The sequence below is a fragment of the Phyllobates terribilis genome, unplaced genomic scaffold (assembly GCF_046119375.1).
Source record: "Phyllobates terribilis strain yellow unplaced genomic scaffold, ASM4611937v1 Scaffold_12__6_contigs__length_324123572, whole genome shotgun sequence".
In the NCBI taxonomy this organism is placed as follows: domain Eukaryota; kingdom Metazoa; phylum Chordata; class Amphibia; order Anura; family Dendrobatidae; genus Phyllobates; species Phyllobates terribilis.
In genome coordinates, this window is record NW_027362772.1 from 159,824,483 (window position 1) to 159,838,605 (window position 14,123).

Genomic DNA, 14,123 nt, shown 5'->3' on the forward strand with positions numbered 1-14,123 from the left:
CATTGAATTTGCAACATCGAGACAGCAAAAGTCATAGTGGATAGTGAAAATGATATGAAAATGATGAAAATGCGGAAACAAAACGTTCAAAACATCTCAATTTATTCAGTATCACATACGAGCGCCACGTTCAGAAGACCCCACACCTACAGCCTTGGCGGCTATCAATGAGGTTATTAATGGTTGCTTGAGGAATGTTCTGAATGTACTCGGGCAAATCATCAAGATCCGCTGCTGGCAGCGGTTGTGTAATCATCGACCAATGAGCTCAGTGTTATATTGAGTTGGTGGTGGAACCAGTGGTGCGGCCATTTCTCCAAAGTGTCCCAGGAGACATATTTCAACACGACAAGTCCAAGCCACATGTTACTTGTGCTACTGTGAGCAGCTTGTGTGGCCAAAATGTGCTATCAGCAGACTTGTCTCCTATTGAGTACATCTGGGCCGTCATTGGTCGACAATTGCAAAGGCAGCTGCTAGCAGCAGATCTTCATGATTTGCTCAAGTGCGTTCAGCACAACAGAACCTTCCTCGCATGACCTTTAATAACTTTACTGATAGCAGCCGAGGTTGTAAGTGAGGAGATTTCTGCACGAGGCGCTCATGCTCCAGACTGAATAAATTGAGATGTTTTGAATATTTTCTTTCTATTTTTCCCATCAACTACATATCATTAACATGTCTATCCATCCTCTGATTTCCATAATTCCACGACTGTAGACTGAGGAGTGTATATGCAATATGATAAGTCATATGAAGAATGTAGGGTGGCAAATTGTTTTCCATGTGTGAACTTCTAGACCTTAAAATTCCTATATACAGTGAATTTATGAGTTTACTTTAACAAATGTAGAATTGACCAATAGGGTTATCATAAAGGGCTTCCCGGTGGCCATGCTGTTCAAATTGGCAGCAGGAGAAACAAGTATTCTTTATAATTGAAACAGAAAATGTTGAGAGCACTGTCAATATAAGTGAGAGTTGTAGCCATCTGACTTTCTTCTAGAAGAACTGGAGAAAAGGGTCATGACTGCTATGTGGCGTCATTATGGTGGTCACATGTACCTTGGCTATAAGTCTTACAAGCCATCTCGGGGAGAGTGGATTTGTGGCTTCAATTTATCATATTGTGTACAGATATACACAATTCCTAAAACCTTCCCAGAAGATCCCTTGAAGTTCTTAACATAATGATTTATCTTTTTATAAATTCTGAATTGATTTGTAGGATAAGGGGAAAAAATCTAAATTAAAATTCCTACAAATATCCTCAAAAATATTCTGAAAAAGTCTTTATATTAAATAGAACATCATGTTTTTTTTTCCTGATATTTATCAACTTACCGGTGTTGGAGAAGGAGTAGGTGGGGCTGAAAAAAAAAGGAAAATTGTCATCCGTGATATTGGCATTATTTTTCTTATGGAAAAGATTAATTCAATGCTGAAGCCTTAAATCTAAATATCTTGAACAACACAGAGTAGTTTGCAAGCCCCTTTTCCTCCCAGCACATGTTCCCACCAATGCTCCCTCACAGCCGTTTGCCACCTGGAAGTGTAACATTGCAGAAAATTAAGAAAACAGTAGTTGAAATTCAAAGAAAAGTAAAATCCAGCAAAATTTATCCTTAAAAAATAACTTTTATTGAAAAGCCATAAAATTCCAATTCAACACCTTGTAAAACAGCAGACGCGTTTCAGACTCCAGTGTCTGAAACTAGTCTGCGGTTTTACGTGCTGTTGGATTGGATTTTAATGAGTTTTCAATAAAAGTTATTTTTTAAGGATCAATTTTGCTGGTTTTCACTTTTCTTTGCACTATTGGACTTGGCATGCTACCAGGTTTCCGTGCAACATGGACCTTTTTCCTTTCAGATGAGCTGACTTTTTCCTCTTTTTGACTATCGGACAGTAGTTGGAGTACTTACGGCAGGCATAGCTCGGACAACACTGGGTGTTTGAATCAAAATCTACAAATGGGTTTTCGCAAACAGGAGCTGGACTGCAAGGCTGACACTCTGTAAAATCAACAAACAATTTTTATTTTACTGCTTGTGAACCTATCTTTTCTTATTAGCCAATATGTATTTTAGTTAGAAATGAAGCCAAGAGAAGAGACATTAGAAAAGAACATCTATTACATGCCGATACAATCCAATTCTCCAAGCTATCGATGGACTACCACGGACACTGCAGTGAGCGGATACTATGTGATGCTCTAAAGTCCATCTGCCCCCCTCTCTCATCAATCCTGATTAGCCGGGAGATATTTGCCACCGAGGCTCATCTCCCTATACACCACTTATATGCCTCTTCCTATAAGACCACAAAAAACACAGATTCTTGGGTTGGACAGCACCATAAATGCCCTTATTAAAACAATGGCACTTTAAATTTAGTAATATGTTGAGAATGAAGGTCGTAGGTCTCAAATAGATTCTGGGGAAACACCAAGATCCCAATATTAAGACTCCGCCATACCGTATAATAAGGGATATGGAGTGGGCAGTGATGGAGAAACCTATATGGAAAGTTTTAGGAGGAACTCAAGAGGTTTAACACGTTTGCCAGTTTTGATCAAATCAGGGAGTCGATCAATCGGAGACAAGAGAACACACAACTAATTCTGCCTGTGTCCCAGACTTGTCCACCCTCAGATGCCTGGTTAAAACCACAAAGATAAGGAAAGTGGGAATGGCTTACATTAAGTTACCTAAAAAGGAAGATAAGTTGGGAAAAACAAAGTCGTAAATTATGTATCCTGCTGCATTCCTTAGGATTTGGCTATATCTAGTTTACTATAACTTCAGAAACAAAGGAAGGCTTAAAGGCTTAAATACATCTCTATATCAGAGACAACTCCCTTAATTTATGAATAACACTTATAAAGTTAATATTAAAATACAAAATTATCAAAGATATATGAATTGTCTAAATAATAAAGCAAAGTATAAATATTTACCATAACAGCAGTAATACACTTACGTACCATACAAACTTTTTAATGGGTCAGGGTCCAAAATCTCTCAAATAGCTGAAGACCCCTGAACTAAAACTAGGTAAAATATTCTAAATATGACTTGTAATACTGCAGCTTACCGCATTCATAGATAGGACAGCATTCATTCTCCCAGTCGACAAGTACGGGGACAGCTCCTTCCCTGGTGCACTCTTCCACGTTATTACACTCAACTCTTTCACACCCGTGCTGTAATAAAATATGATTATAGCCATCGACTATCAGCAGAAAAAGCTTTTAAGTATGAGAAATCATTCAGTAGGTGATCGTGGGCTATACTTACAGGTGTTGGGGGTGTAGGAGGTAACGTTGGCGGTGGAACTGTAAAATATTGTAAAAACATTGTAAATAAATTGCATGTTTCATAAATTTCACAACAATCAAAGAGAAATCGATCATGTAAAAAAAGGTAAGATCTTTCAGATAAAATCCTTCATTAAGTTGCTGCATACATTAATGGCAGCATAACATCAGAAGTCCAGAAGATATACATAGAATTTAGTCCACTAATAAAATGTAACTTATAATATCACGTCACAACACGAAACGGAATAAAAGAGTAGGGCATTGAAAAGTGTAAATCATAGTAAAGTGGAATAGAATATAATAAGTTGGTTCCATTAAAATTCCATTAATTGTAAATACAAATTTCAAACCAAAATTAATGCAAATATTGATTTATAAATAATAGAGTAGTAAACGTACTGCATTCATAGATGGGGCAGCAGTCATCGTCTGGGTCATGTTTCGTCAGCTTTGTATAACCGTCTTCACAATCAATGTTTGAACATCCGGAGCCATCACAAGGGGGCTAAGTGAAAAAAAAACAAATAGTCAGGAAAGGAATTGGAGAAGACCTGTGTTAGGTGTAAATTAGTCACTGACAAAATGTTTAAAGGGAATCTGTCAACACGTTTTTGCTACTTAAACTGAGACTGATTCCAGTGATGTGTCACTTACTGGGGTGTGTTTTGCTTTTTCAATACAATTAGTGTTTTATCAGCAGGAGTTTGTCACTATAGAACTAGGTGTCTGGTGCCTCCTGGTCCAACCACGCCCCATAGCACTGATTGGCTGCTTTCTCTCAATATACAGTGTACACAGAAAGCAGCCAATCAGGGATGTGGGTGGAGTTATACACAGATCAGCATTCTGAGCTCTGCTAGATCTGCAGCAGAAAAAACTGGGATTCTATCACAACTGTTGCACCCAGTAAGTGATACATTGCTGGAATCAGGGTCTCTGACCCTACATCATGCTGCTGTCAGATTATATAGCAAATATCTACTGACAGATCATTTTTAAAATGATCTGTCACCAGATATCACAATACAAAGAGCATGCAGCATTGAATAGATCTCTTAGACTTGATGAACCGGATGTACTTACTTGGAAGATAAATATCACAATGGCAGTATAATAGTTTTTAATTATTTTTATAAATTCAGGGTCATCCTAATATCAAGATTATTCAGACATTCTAGCATGGAACTTTAGAATAAGTCTATCAATTTTATCAGGTCTAAGAGATCTATTTATTGACATATGCAGTTCGGATTGTGAAATCTGGTGTCAGATCCACGTTAAGGTCATGGGAACTTACCACTGGTGGTGTCGGTGGAGGCTGTAAAAAAATAAAAATATTAAAATGTGATAAAATAAATAACATTTCACTCAATAGATAAAAGACTAGATGTTCCTTGTCGACAAAACCATATGGATAAGGGTTCGTGCAAATGACTGTATTTTCGATCCGAGTGCGATCAGACAAAACATCATTATTCTATGGGGTCATGCACATGTCCGATTTTTTATTCGGACAAAGTCTGTTCTAGGAAAAAATCTCAGCATCCAATATTCGGATTGCACTCGGTCATGCAAGTCAATAAGTCCGTAGAAAACATTGGACTGCACTCGGATGACATCTGAATGCAGTCCAATTTTCATGGACAGACAGAATGGAGAAGATTGAGAATTTTTTTTTCATTCTTTATTCCTTCTTCTCATTCAAGATAATTGGATTACACTATGATTACACTCTGATCAGAGTGGGATTAGCATATTTGGTCCAATACTCTCGGATGGGAGAAAATATGGTCGTGTGACCCTAGCCTAAGATGCATTCATTAAGAAGTACATGCCACTTAATTAACTTGGCATGCCATATCAGTTGAGTGTGCCTTTGTGAGCCTCGCCAGAAATGTTACTCCAGTCAATGACTGGAGTAAGATTTCTGGTGTCAGAAATGACTCCACCTTTGAAGAATTTGATAGGCTTGGATAATCACACCTCGTCCCATTTAGTCGGAGCTTCCATAAACTGTCGGAAAATGCTAAAAGTCGGCAAATTTTTGCACAACTTCACTTTTTTGAATCAGAGCCAAAGTTCCTTGTCTACAAAACGATAGTCTGGATCTGCAAAGGGTCTTTTCGTAGGCAAGACAAACTTCGATGGTATATACATCTTCTAATTTACAAGGGATGATTTATACAGAAAATCCTTGTCTAAGAACCGTATCATGCACATGATTTCATTAACACATTCACACTTGTATCCATACAAGGAAACAGTGTAGGGAGCGATAAAGGAATAGGAACACCCAGCCAGGAATTTATACTGTTTTCCTAATGTAAAATAATGGATATCACCAGCCCAACGTGAGGTTCTGAGTGTCAGCCCAGTGGCAATCACTATTCCCCACCTTTACCCCCCTTATTTTTTTAATATAGGATTTATTTATTTGTGAAAACTGTAAGGTAAGATATAAAACTGCCTAAAAAAATTGAAAAAATACATAGAAAAATATTATATTAAAAAAAAGGGAAACGTTTAATAAATAAATTAATTAATTAAAATAAAAAGTCAAACTTTTGGGAACTTACAGTTGTTGCGAGGGGGTCTGTGAAATAAAACAAAGCAAAAGGAAATTAGTTCAAAAAGAAACCTATGAGATAACAACAGAATAAGCCAAGGTATATAGTATAATACGGAAACTGCTCGTAGACGAAATATCTGGTTACTTGTGACAGTTATAGCTAAAATGTAATAATCAATAGAAAAATTCTAATTTATACAAACTATTATATATATATTTTACAATTTATGGAATGTATTATTTTTGCATAATATAGAATATATTTCTATATATAAAGCATATATCAGCATTGGCTGATAACTCTGTATTTTGTGTAGGACTTATATACAAAGCATGAAGAATAAGATATGATCGGAGGGAGGGTCGTGCTAACATCCCCCATTGCAAGGAGATGTAAATTCTGGAATCTTAAGGGACAACCATTTTTAAAAGTATTATTACAGCCATAGTATAGTATGATAGTAAACCATGGGAGATTATAAAATATAATTGGATTCTGGAGGGATCTTCTTTTTTTAGCTTTAATAGGCTCAACAAAAAAGACTGGACATTGACTTACTGCACTCGTAGCTCCTGCAGCACGGGTCATTGGAGGCGACTTCACTCAGGAAATAATCTCCGTAACATGGTGGAATAGTGCAGGTAACGCCTTCGCACTGTAATAGACGTAGAGGTCAGCAATGAGTCTTACCAATCTGTATTATACCGGAGTCCAAACACTTGAGGTGTCAATTAAGCTGTTATATAAGGAGCTGTATTTATACATGGGCGTGTATGTGGCGCTAAGAAGGATTGCGTTCCCTACAGAAAAAAAAACAAAACTCACAAACGACTTTATTGCTTAGAACCATTTATATATGGAGACTATATGTGACATTACAAGAAATAGTTGTGATGAGAATTGCCCTGTTACTGATGATGGAGGGCGGTCATACCTCTATTCGGGTTACAATAGGCTCCGTTGTGGGAGGTACTGTCAAGAAAACACAAGACAGGTTTACGCTAATTATTACATAATGAGTGCTCAGTTCTTATATTAGCTCTTGGATGTTTTTTGTAATTGGTAATAATTATGCATGACTCAATACTATGGACAGGTTGTCTAACTTACGGCATGCAAATTCTGGGCAGCAATAATGTTCGGGGTCTTGGGTTCTGAATGGTGGTCGGCCATCTTGACATACAGGAGGAGGACTGCATTCTTCTGTGCATTCTGTAATGGAAGACCATGTAAAGTTTTCTCTATACAAACTGTAAAGTAATGACAGTGAATTTCCCTCACCACCAAACTAAAAGGTAAAAGCTAAAGGTAAAAAAGGTGAAGAGTCTATGCAGAACAAGATTTAGGTCGGTAGGGACCAGCATCTCGCCTTTGTCACCTTCACATCACCTGACCTATTATCGCACTGTTTTGGAAAGGGGCAGCACATGGGCATGGTCTTCTCCAGTCAAGTCAATGGGGAGAGTGGAAACAGTCTAGCCTTTCAGAGAGACACACGCATGTAATATTACCTCTTCAGAAAAGATCAAGCACCCCAATTTTTTTTAGAAAATGAGGGGTCTAAGAGGTATCACTAGAAAGAGTTACTTCCAAGTGAATAAACAGACAAGATCAGTGGAGGACCGTGGCCATGTGTCTCATGTAGCCTCTCTATAATCCAGCTCTGTATATACATCAGTTTTAATAAAATTTCATTTTGGAGCTATTATAATAAGGATAATATAGGTAATACTTACCGCAGACGAAGAGTTGACAGCATGGATCTGCCCATTCTCTGCGTTCGGCAGTGGCGCCTTGCTTGGTACAGGTCACGGCCTCACAAACACTGTTCTCACATGGGTTCTGTAATACACCAGCCGGTTGGAGCTCAAGTTAGATGCGTAAATATAATATATATACACAATGAAATGTCAGATGTAAGAATTTAGGCTGGCCGTTTCTTCGACATGTGTGGACTCCCAAACCTCATGATGATCCACATATATATTTATTATGTTTTTTGTGAATGTAATTAAATAGAGTCGGCCAAGGAAAGTCATGGCATAACCCCTGATTATCCCATCATATACTTGTCAAGTACGTCTTTAGAGTCTAATGGGCTCCCTAATCCCGGTGGTGCTTGGTATAAACCCAAGTTTACTTGATGTTATGTAGATTTTTACATTCTATTACATTTATTATATTCTAGCTAGAGCTTACCGGAGGGGTTGTGATGGGAATAGTCTGTAAAAAAATGCAATAAAATTATTAGGTAAATAAATGTATTTGCAAAATACAGTCATTCACTAATGCACCTTCGTGCGTCGGACCCTCTCAGTAAATTCCCACAAGTCACTTGTCATACATTGAGCCGCAAAGCTTCCCTGTGCATGGTACATGACTCATGGTTGTAATAGTTAGATGAAGTCGTAATCTACGTGGCTACATTTTGCATATTCTCTACAAAAATGTTTAGTTAAAAAAATGTTCCCAGTGATTCTTTCAAGTTTTATGGGTTTGAGGCTGAGATCTAGCATTTTTGGAAATACTGCATTAGAATTGCAAAGTGAGAGATGAAAAAAAATCTAAATAAAAAATCCTACAAATATCTTCAAAAAGTTATATTAAATCGGAAATGGTGTTTTTGAAAATCATGGATTCACTTACCGGTGTTGGAGGAGGAGGGGCTGAAAAAAGGGAAATTATCATGAATGATAGCATTAACAATTTTCATGCACTTTTAAGAAACAAAATGTCTTGAAGATTCAGTTCACTGCCAAAACTCTAAACCCCAAAATGTTGAAAAAAGTATAGCAGCTTGTTCACACCTTTTTCCTGAGGCACCCATTATCTATTCACATGTCCTACCAGAGCTCCTTCCCAGCCTTCTATGAATGTAGCATTACAGTAAACTAAAGGAATTGTCCACTTTTTAGGACGTTTTTTACTTAAATGTATATATTTGGGGATAAAAATAATTTTTGCGATTGGGCATCCTTAAAAATTTTGCACCATTTGGCTCTTACAAGTTTTTTTCCCCCGACACATTCAACTTTGATGTGGTCTGTGGTTATAAATCAGCTGAAAGGAGAACAGAAAAAGACAAATTTGGGTGTTGGGGGCTGACTGACGGATTCTCAGTCATAGACACTGCATCAAAGAGTTTATAGAAGGAAAGATTTTTAATGAAACCCAATGGCAAAATGCATCTAAAAAAAAAATCGTCCCCAAAAATGGACAACCCCTTTAAGGAAACGGAAAAAGCAGTTGGAGTACTTACGGCATGCGTAGATTGGGCAACACTGGGTATCTGCGTTGACAGTCACAGATAGGTTTTCGCAAATAGGAGCCGGACTGCATGGCTGACACACTGTAAACAATTTTTAATTTTATGGTTTACGAACCTATCTCATATAATTGGCAAAAATGTACAGTAATTAGAAATATAAGCTTGTGGCTAAAGAGGAAGCTTACGCCAGGGATATCTATTGCCGATACAGGCCTAAATGAACAGATTCTCCAAGCTGTCGGTGGACAGTCACCCACAACCTTGAGTTTCGGGTGCTATGTAATGTTTATACAGTCAATTTGCCTCTCTCTCACCTAACTGGTGGAGTAGATGTTCGCTGATACATCACTTAGATGCTTTTTTTCTGGAGGAACCCCAAAATCAGATTCTGGGGATTGGACACCATCCTGGGCAAGGGTCCAACATCCATCAAATAGTCAAATATCCTAAATATGACTTGTAATACCAAAGCTTACCGCATGAGTAGGTTTCACAGCATTCGTCCCTGCCGGTAGACACAGCGTAAGACCCTTGCTTGGTGCACTCTTCCACTCGACACACAACGTTTTCACACTCGTCCTGTAACATAACATGATTATAGCCATCGATTGTCAGCAGGAAAAGCTTTTATGCATTAGAAATCAATCAGAAGGTAGCCATGGATTATACTTACAGGAGTTGGGGTGGTTTCAGGAGGTAGCGTTGATGGTGGGACTGAAAAATGTAAAATATTGTAAAAAAAAAAGTTAAAAAAATGTCAGAATTATCTAAGAGAAATCGATCAAGTAAAAAATAAAATAAGATCTGCCATCGAAATTCTACATTGAATCGAGAAAATCGGCAAAGAGAGAAATAGAGCTTGGAATTGTTAGAAATGTAAGTTTTTTTGAAAATGATATTATATAGTTTTATACCAATCAAAAGTGATGCAAAATATCATGCGACAACAGAAAAATATCAGAAGAGTATAGAAAAGTATTAAGTTATAGAATAAGTTGCATCCATTAAAGTGATTCAGCTATTTGTAAATATTTGAAAAAAGAACAAAACAGTTTTCAAATTGTGATTGACCCATGAAAATACTTACTGCACTGATAGACGGGACAGCAGCCACCTTCTGGGTGAGCTTTCACAAACACTCTATCACCTTCATCACAATTGGAGGGCTCACATAAGGACTCATCACATATTTCCTAGGTGAAGAAAAAACAAATATTCATAAGAAAATTCTTTCTAATTATAAAAAAGGTCAACACTTTTTGCCTTCTTTTTTGGAGTGCTACCTCTTTCATAAGAAAAACTGGAGACGCGTGCTAACACACGCTCTTACTCATGCTCTTACACATGCTATTACTCAAGCTCTTACACATGCTATTACTCATGCTCTTACACATGCTCTTACACATGCTCTTACTCATGCTCTTACACACGGTCTTACACTTGCTCTTACACATGCTCTTAAGCATGCTCTTACACACGCTCTTATACATTGTCTTACTCATGATCTTACACATGCTCTTATGCACGCTCTTACACATGCTCTTACTCATGCTCTTACTCATGATCTTACACATGCTCTTATGCACGCTCTTACACATGCTCTTACTCATGCTCTTACACATGCTCTTAAGCATGCTCTTACACACGCTCTTATGCATTCTTGCTCATACTCTTACACACGCTCTTACACATGCTCTTACACATGCTCTTATGCACGCTCTTAAGCATGTTCTTACACATGCTCTTACTCATGCTCTTACACACGCTCTTATGCACGCTCTTACACACGCTCTTACACATGCTCTTATGCACGCTCTTACCCATGCTCTTACGCACGCTCTTACACATGCTCTTATGCACGCTCTTACACATGCTCTTACGCATGCTCTTATGCACGCTCTTACGCATGCTTACACATGCTCTTACTCACGCTCTTACACATGCTCTTACTCACGCTCTTACACATATTCTTACGCACGCTCTTACGTACACTCTTATCCACGCTCTTACGCATGCTCTCACGCACGCTCTTACGCATGCTCTTACACATGATCTTAAGCATGCTCTTACACATGCTCTTACACACGCTCTTACGCACACTCTTACAAATGCTCTTACACACGCTCTTACACACATTCTTATGCACGCTCTTACGCATGCTCTTACACACGCTCTTACATATGCTCTTAAGCATGCTCTTACACACGCTCTTACACATTGTCTTACTCACGCAGTTACGCACGCTCTTACACATGCTCTTACACATGCTCTTACGCATGCTCTTACGCATGCACTTCCGCATGCTCTTATGCACGCTCTTACACACGCTCTTACGCGCGCTTTTACACATACTCTTTTGCACACTTTTACACACCCTGTCAATGATTAAGGGTTAATTATAATTGAAGGGAACTTACTGGTGTCGTTGTTGGAGGCTGAAAAATAAATTACAATTTTTTATCATTAAATCAAGTAAGATGTAACAAGTTCTGGAAACATATACCTTATAGCTAAGTCTAGTATTTTCTCTCTGAATGGTACTGTGTAGAACTCGTGCACTTGACCGATTTTCTCGTATGAGTGCTATTTGTGGTTTTCACTGATAGCACTCGCACCTATGATATTCTATGGGGTTTTGCACATGTCCGATATTTTCCTTGGACCGAGTGGTCAGCGGAAAAAATCAGAGACATGTCTAATTTTGAGCCGAGTGTTGAATCAAAATCAGAAATGCAAGTCAATGTGTCCATGAAAAAATCTAACTGCACTCAAATGACATCGGAGTACAGTCAGATTTTCATGGACTGATAGAATGAAGAAGGTGGAGAAACTTGTTTTTATTCTCTCTAGGTTCGAGAAAAATTGATGACACTCTGATCAAAGTCTGATCAGATTAGTCAGATCGTTTTTCTCGGATGTGGAGAAAACAGTCGCGTGATCCTACTGTTACTGGAACCTGCACAGGCTTTGTTTGTATCCTTTCTCATTGAGTAATTTAATTTATTTTTTAATTAGAGAGCATTACTCAAAAATCTAAAAAAAAAAAAGCAGCACAAGTATATACTGTATTTAAAAGATACCTGACGAAGGCTTCATGCCGAAACGCGCGTAGGGGTAGGCGCCACACAGCTCTCCTGGACCATATAGGTATGACATGAGAAGGTTTCTTTTCGATCTCATAGCATATATTTCCATATGGCACATTGCATATTAACCATATTGTGAATGGATTTATCATATGTTGGAAATTCTTTTGGCTTACCCTGCTGATACTATCAGGCTTAGTGTTTACAATTATGCACGGCACTTTAACTATTTATCGACTGCACTAAGGCACTTTGCTCAGTTCAGAGAAGCCATTTCGGACTTATCAACTCCTTATGCCTCTTTATGTGTCATGCTATATACAAGATTTATTGTCCTGTATAATCATGTACCATATAATTTATATTGATCTGTACTAATATATATCTTATGTCCATGGGAATTGTAAACGGTTTATTATAACTTTCACTTGTTTAGATTTTTCTTGTATGAGCGCCTGTCTTTGCAGTGCCACCCACTGGCCTAACCATGATTCATTAAAGGTTTTTTAATTTACCCTGCTTTATCTTGATCTTTCTTGTTCGTTTTTTCTTGTTTGTTAGTTAATTTTTCCCGAATGGATCTAGTCCAATGTATATATCTATCTATGGGTAATACTGATGCATACAATAAGTCTGATTTACCTAGATTTCTTATCAAGTATGGTATCTTATGTATTTAAAGAAGAATAATAAAAAATCTATATATTTGTTTATGTGCACTGTATATATATATATATATATATATATATATTATAAATGTCACTCAAAAATCTTAAGTATATATACATATGTATATAAAGATTTTAGCCATTTAAAAAAAAAATATATATATATATATTTTTTTTAAATCTGCCAAAATTTATAAATCTAGTACAATAAATATAACTGACCAGAAAAAGAAAACATAAATTATAATAACATTTTAATGTCCTATATAAATAAATACATACAAATACCAAAAACAATCATAGAAATTATATATGGTAAAAAAAAATAAAAAATTCTACTGTATTTATTTAAATGGATCATTTAAAAAAAAATTACGCAGCTGCATAAAAGTAAATTGTGAGAAATAAAAAATATAACGGGAAGAAAAATAACAATTCAATTTATGAAACAGAGGGAAGGAATAATACAATATAAAAAGCATATATAAAAAGTATATTTTGGGTACTTACAGGAGTCATAGGAGGTACTGTGAAATGATGCAAAGCAAAGTTACATTAGTTCACGATAATTTCTATTAATTTATTGTACAATTTAATGCATTTTAAGCTCTACTGGATAACACTGTGCAAGTAAAGGCAAGGATGTTCTGCTTTACGGCGCATGCGCTGAAAGTAGACGTCAACAGTACAGGTTTGGGATTTCAGAAAGGCTTAGGGAATGTCCTGTATATGTCAGTCAATTCATAGTGGGAGGGATTAGAGTACCCCAAACTTCTGGGTAGAGTCTCCCTACTTCCTTTATTAATTTGAATGTGGCGCACATTGCCTTCAGAATTATGTCATTGTTGGAGCTAAGAAATGATCACTATAAAAAGTACTGGGACAGCACTGTATTATAGTGGGGGAGGTTTGGATGCAAATAAAACAACTGAAAGGTTCTCCTTAAAAGGAATCTGTCATTCAGATCTACTCTCCTAAGCCACCTTGACATTTTCTGATCCAATGTCTTATTGAAGAGAAATCTACTTTTTTCATATGCAAATAAGCTGTTAAGATCTATGGGCAGGACAATAGCTCTCCCGGAGAATCTGCCTCCAGAGTTTATTTAACATGGAAGGGGGCGTTACCAGTGTGAGACATGTAATGACTGACAGTCCGCTCTCCTGATCTATGGGAATAAGACATTGGATTGCAGATATCAAGGTATCA

At 37.2% G+C, this 14,123-nt stretch overlaps 1 protein-coding gene across 1 annotated transcript in view; it reads right to left on the reverse strand.

The window, feature by feature from the left end:
• LOC141171740 (uncharacterized) overlaps positions 1-14,123 on the reverse strand; it is a 199,764-nt gene that overhangs the window by 46,327 nt on the left and 139,314 nt on the right. The window contains exons 109-127 of the mRNA XM_073655384.1: positions 13,425-13,441; positions 11,578-11,595; positions 10,248-10,353; positions 9,834-9,874; positions 9,637-9,739; positions 9,152-9,241; positions 8,539-8,558; positions 8,092-8,115; positions 7,629-7,734; positions 7,003-7,104; positions 6,827-6,864; positions 6,451-6,547; positions 5,899-5,915; positions 4,620-4,640; positions 3,722-3,827; positions 3,300-3,337; positions 3,097-3,205; positions 1,926-2,015; positions 1,345-1,370 (exon numbers count right to left, since the gene is read on the reverse strand). Of these exons, the coding sequence (XP_073511485.1) occupies positions 1,345-1,370; positions 1,926-2,015; positions 3,097-3,205; positions 3,300-3,337; positions 3,722-3,827; positions 4,620-4,640; positions 5,899-5,915; positions 6,451-6,547; positions 6,827-6,864; positions 7,003-7,104; positions 7,629-7,734; positions 8,092-8,115; positions 8,539-8,558; positions 9,152-9,241; positions 9,637-9,739; positions 9,834-9,874; positions 10,248-10,353; positions 11,578-11,595; positions 13,425-13,441 (1,169 nt within the window). The remainder of the gene's footprint in view (positions 1-1,344; positions 1,371-1,925; positions 2,016-3,096; positions 3,206-3,299; positions 3,338-3,721; positions 3,828-4,619; positions 4,641-5,898; positions 5,916-6,450; positions 6,548-6,826; positions 6,865-7,002; positions 7,105-7,628; positions 7,735-8,091; positions 8,116-8,538; positions 8,559-9,151; positions 9,242-9,636; positions 9,740-9,833; positions 9,875-10,247; positions 10,354-11,577; positions 11,596-13,424; positions 13,442-14,123) is intronic.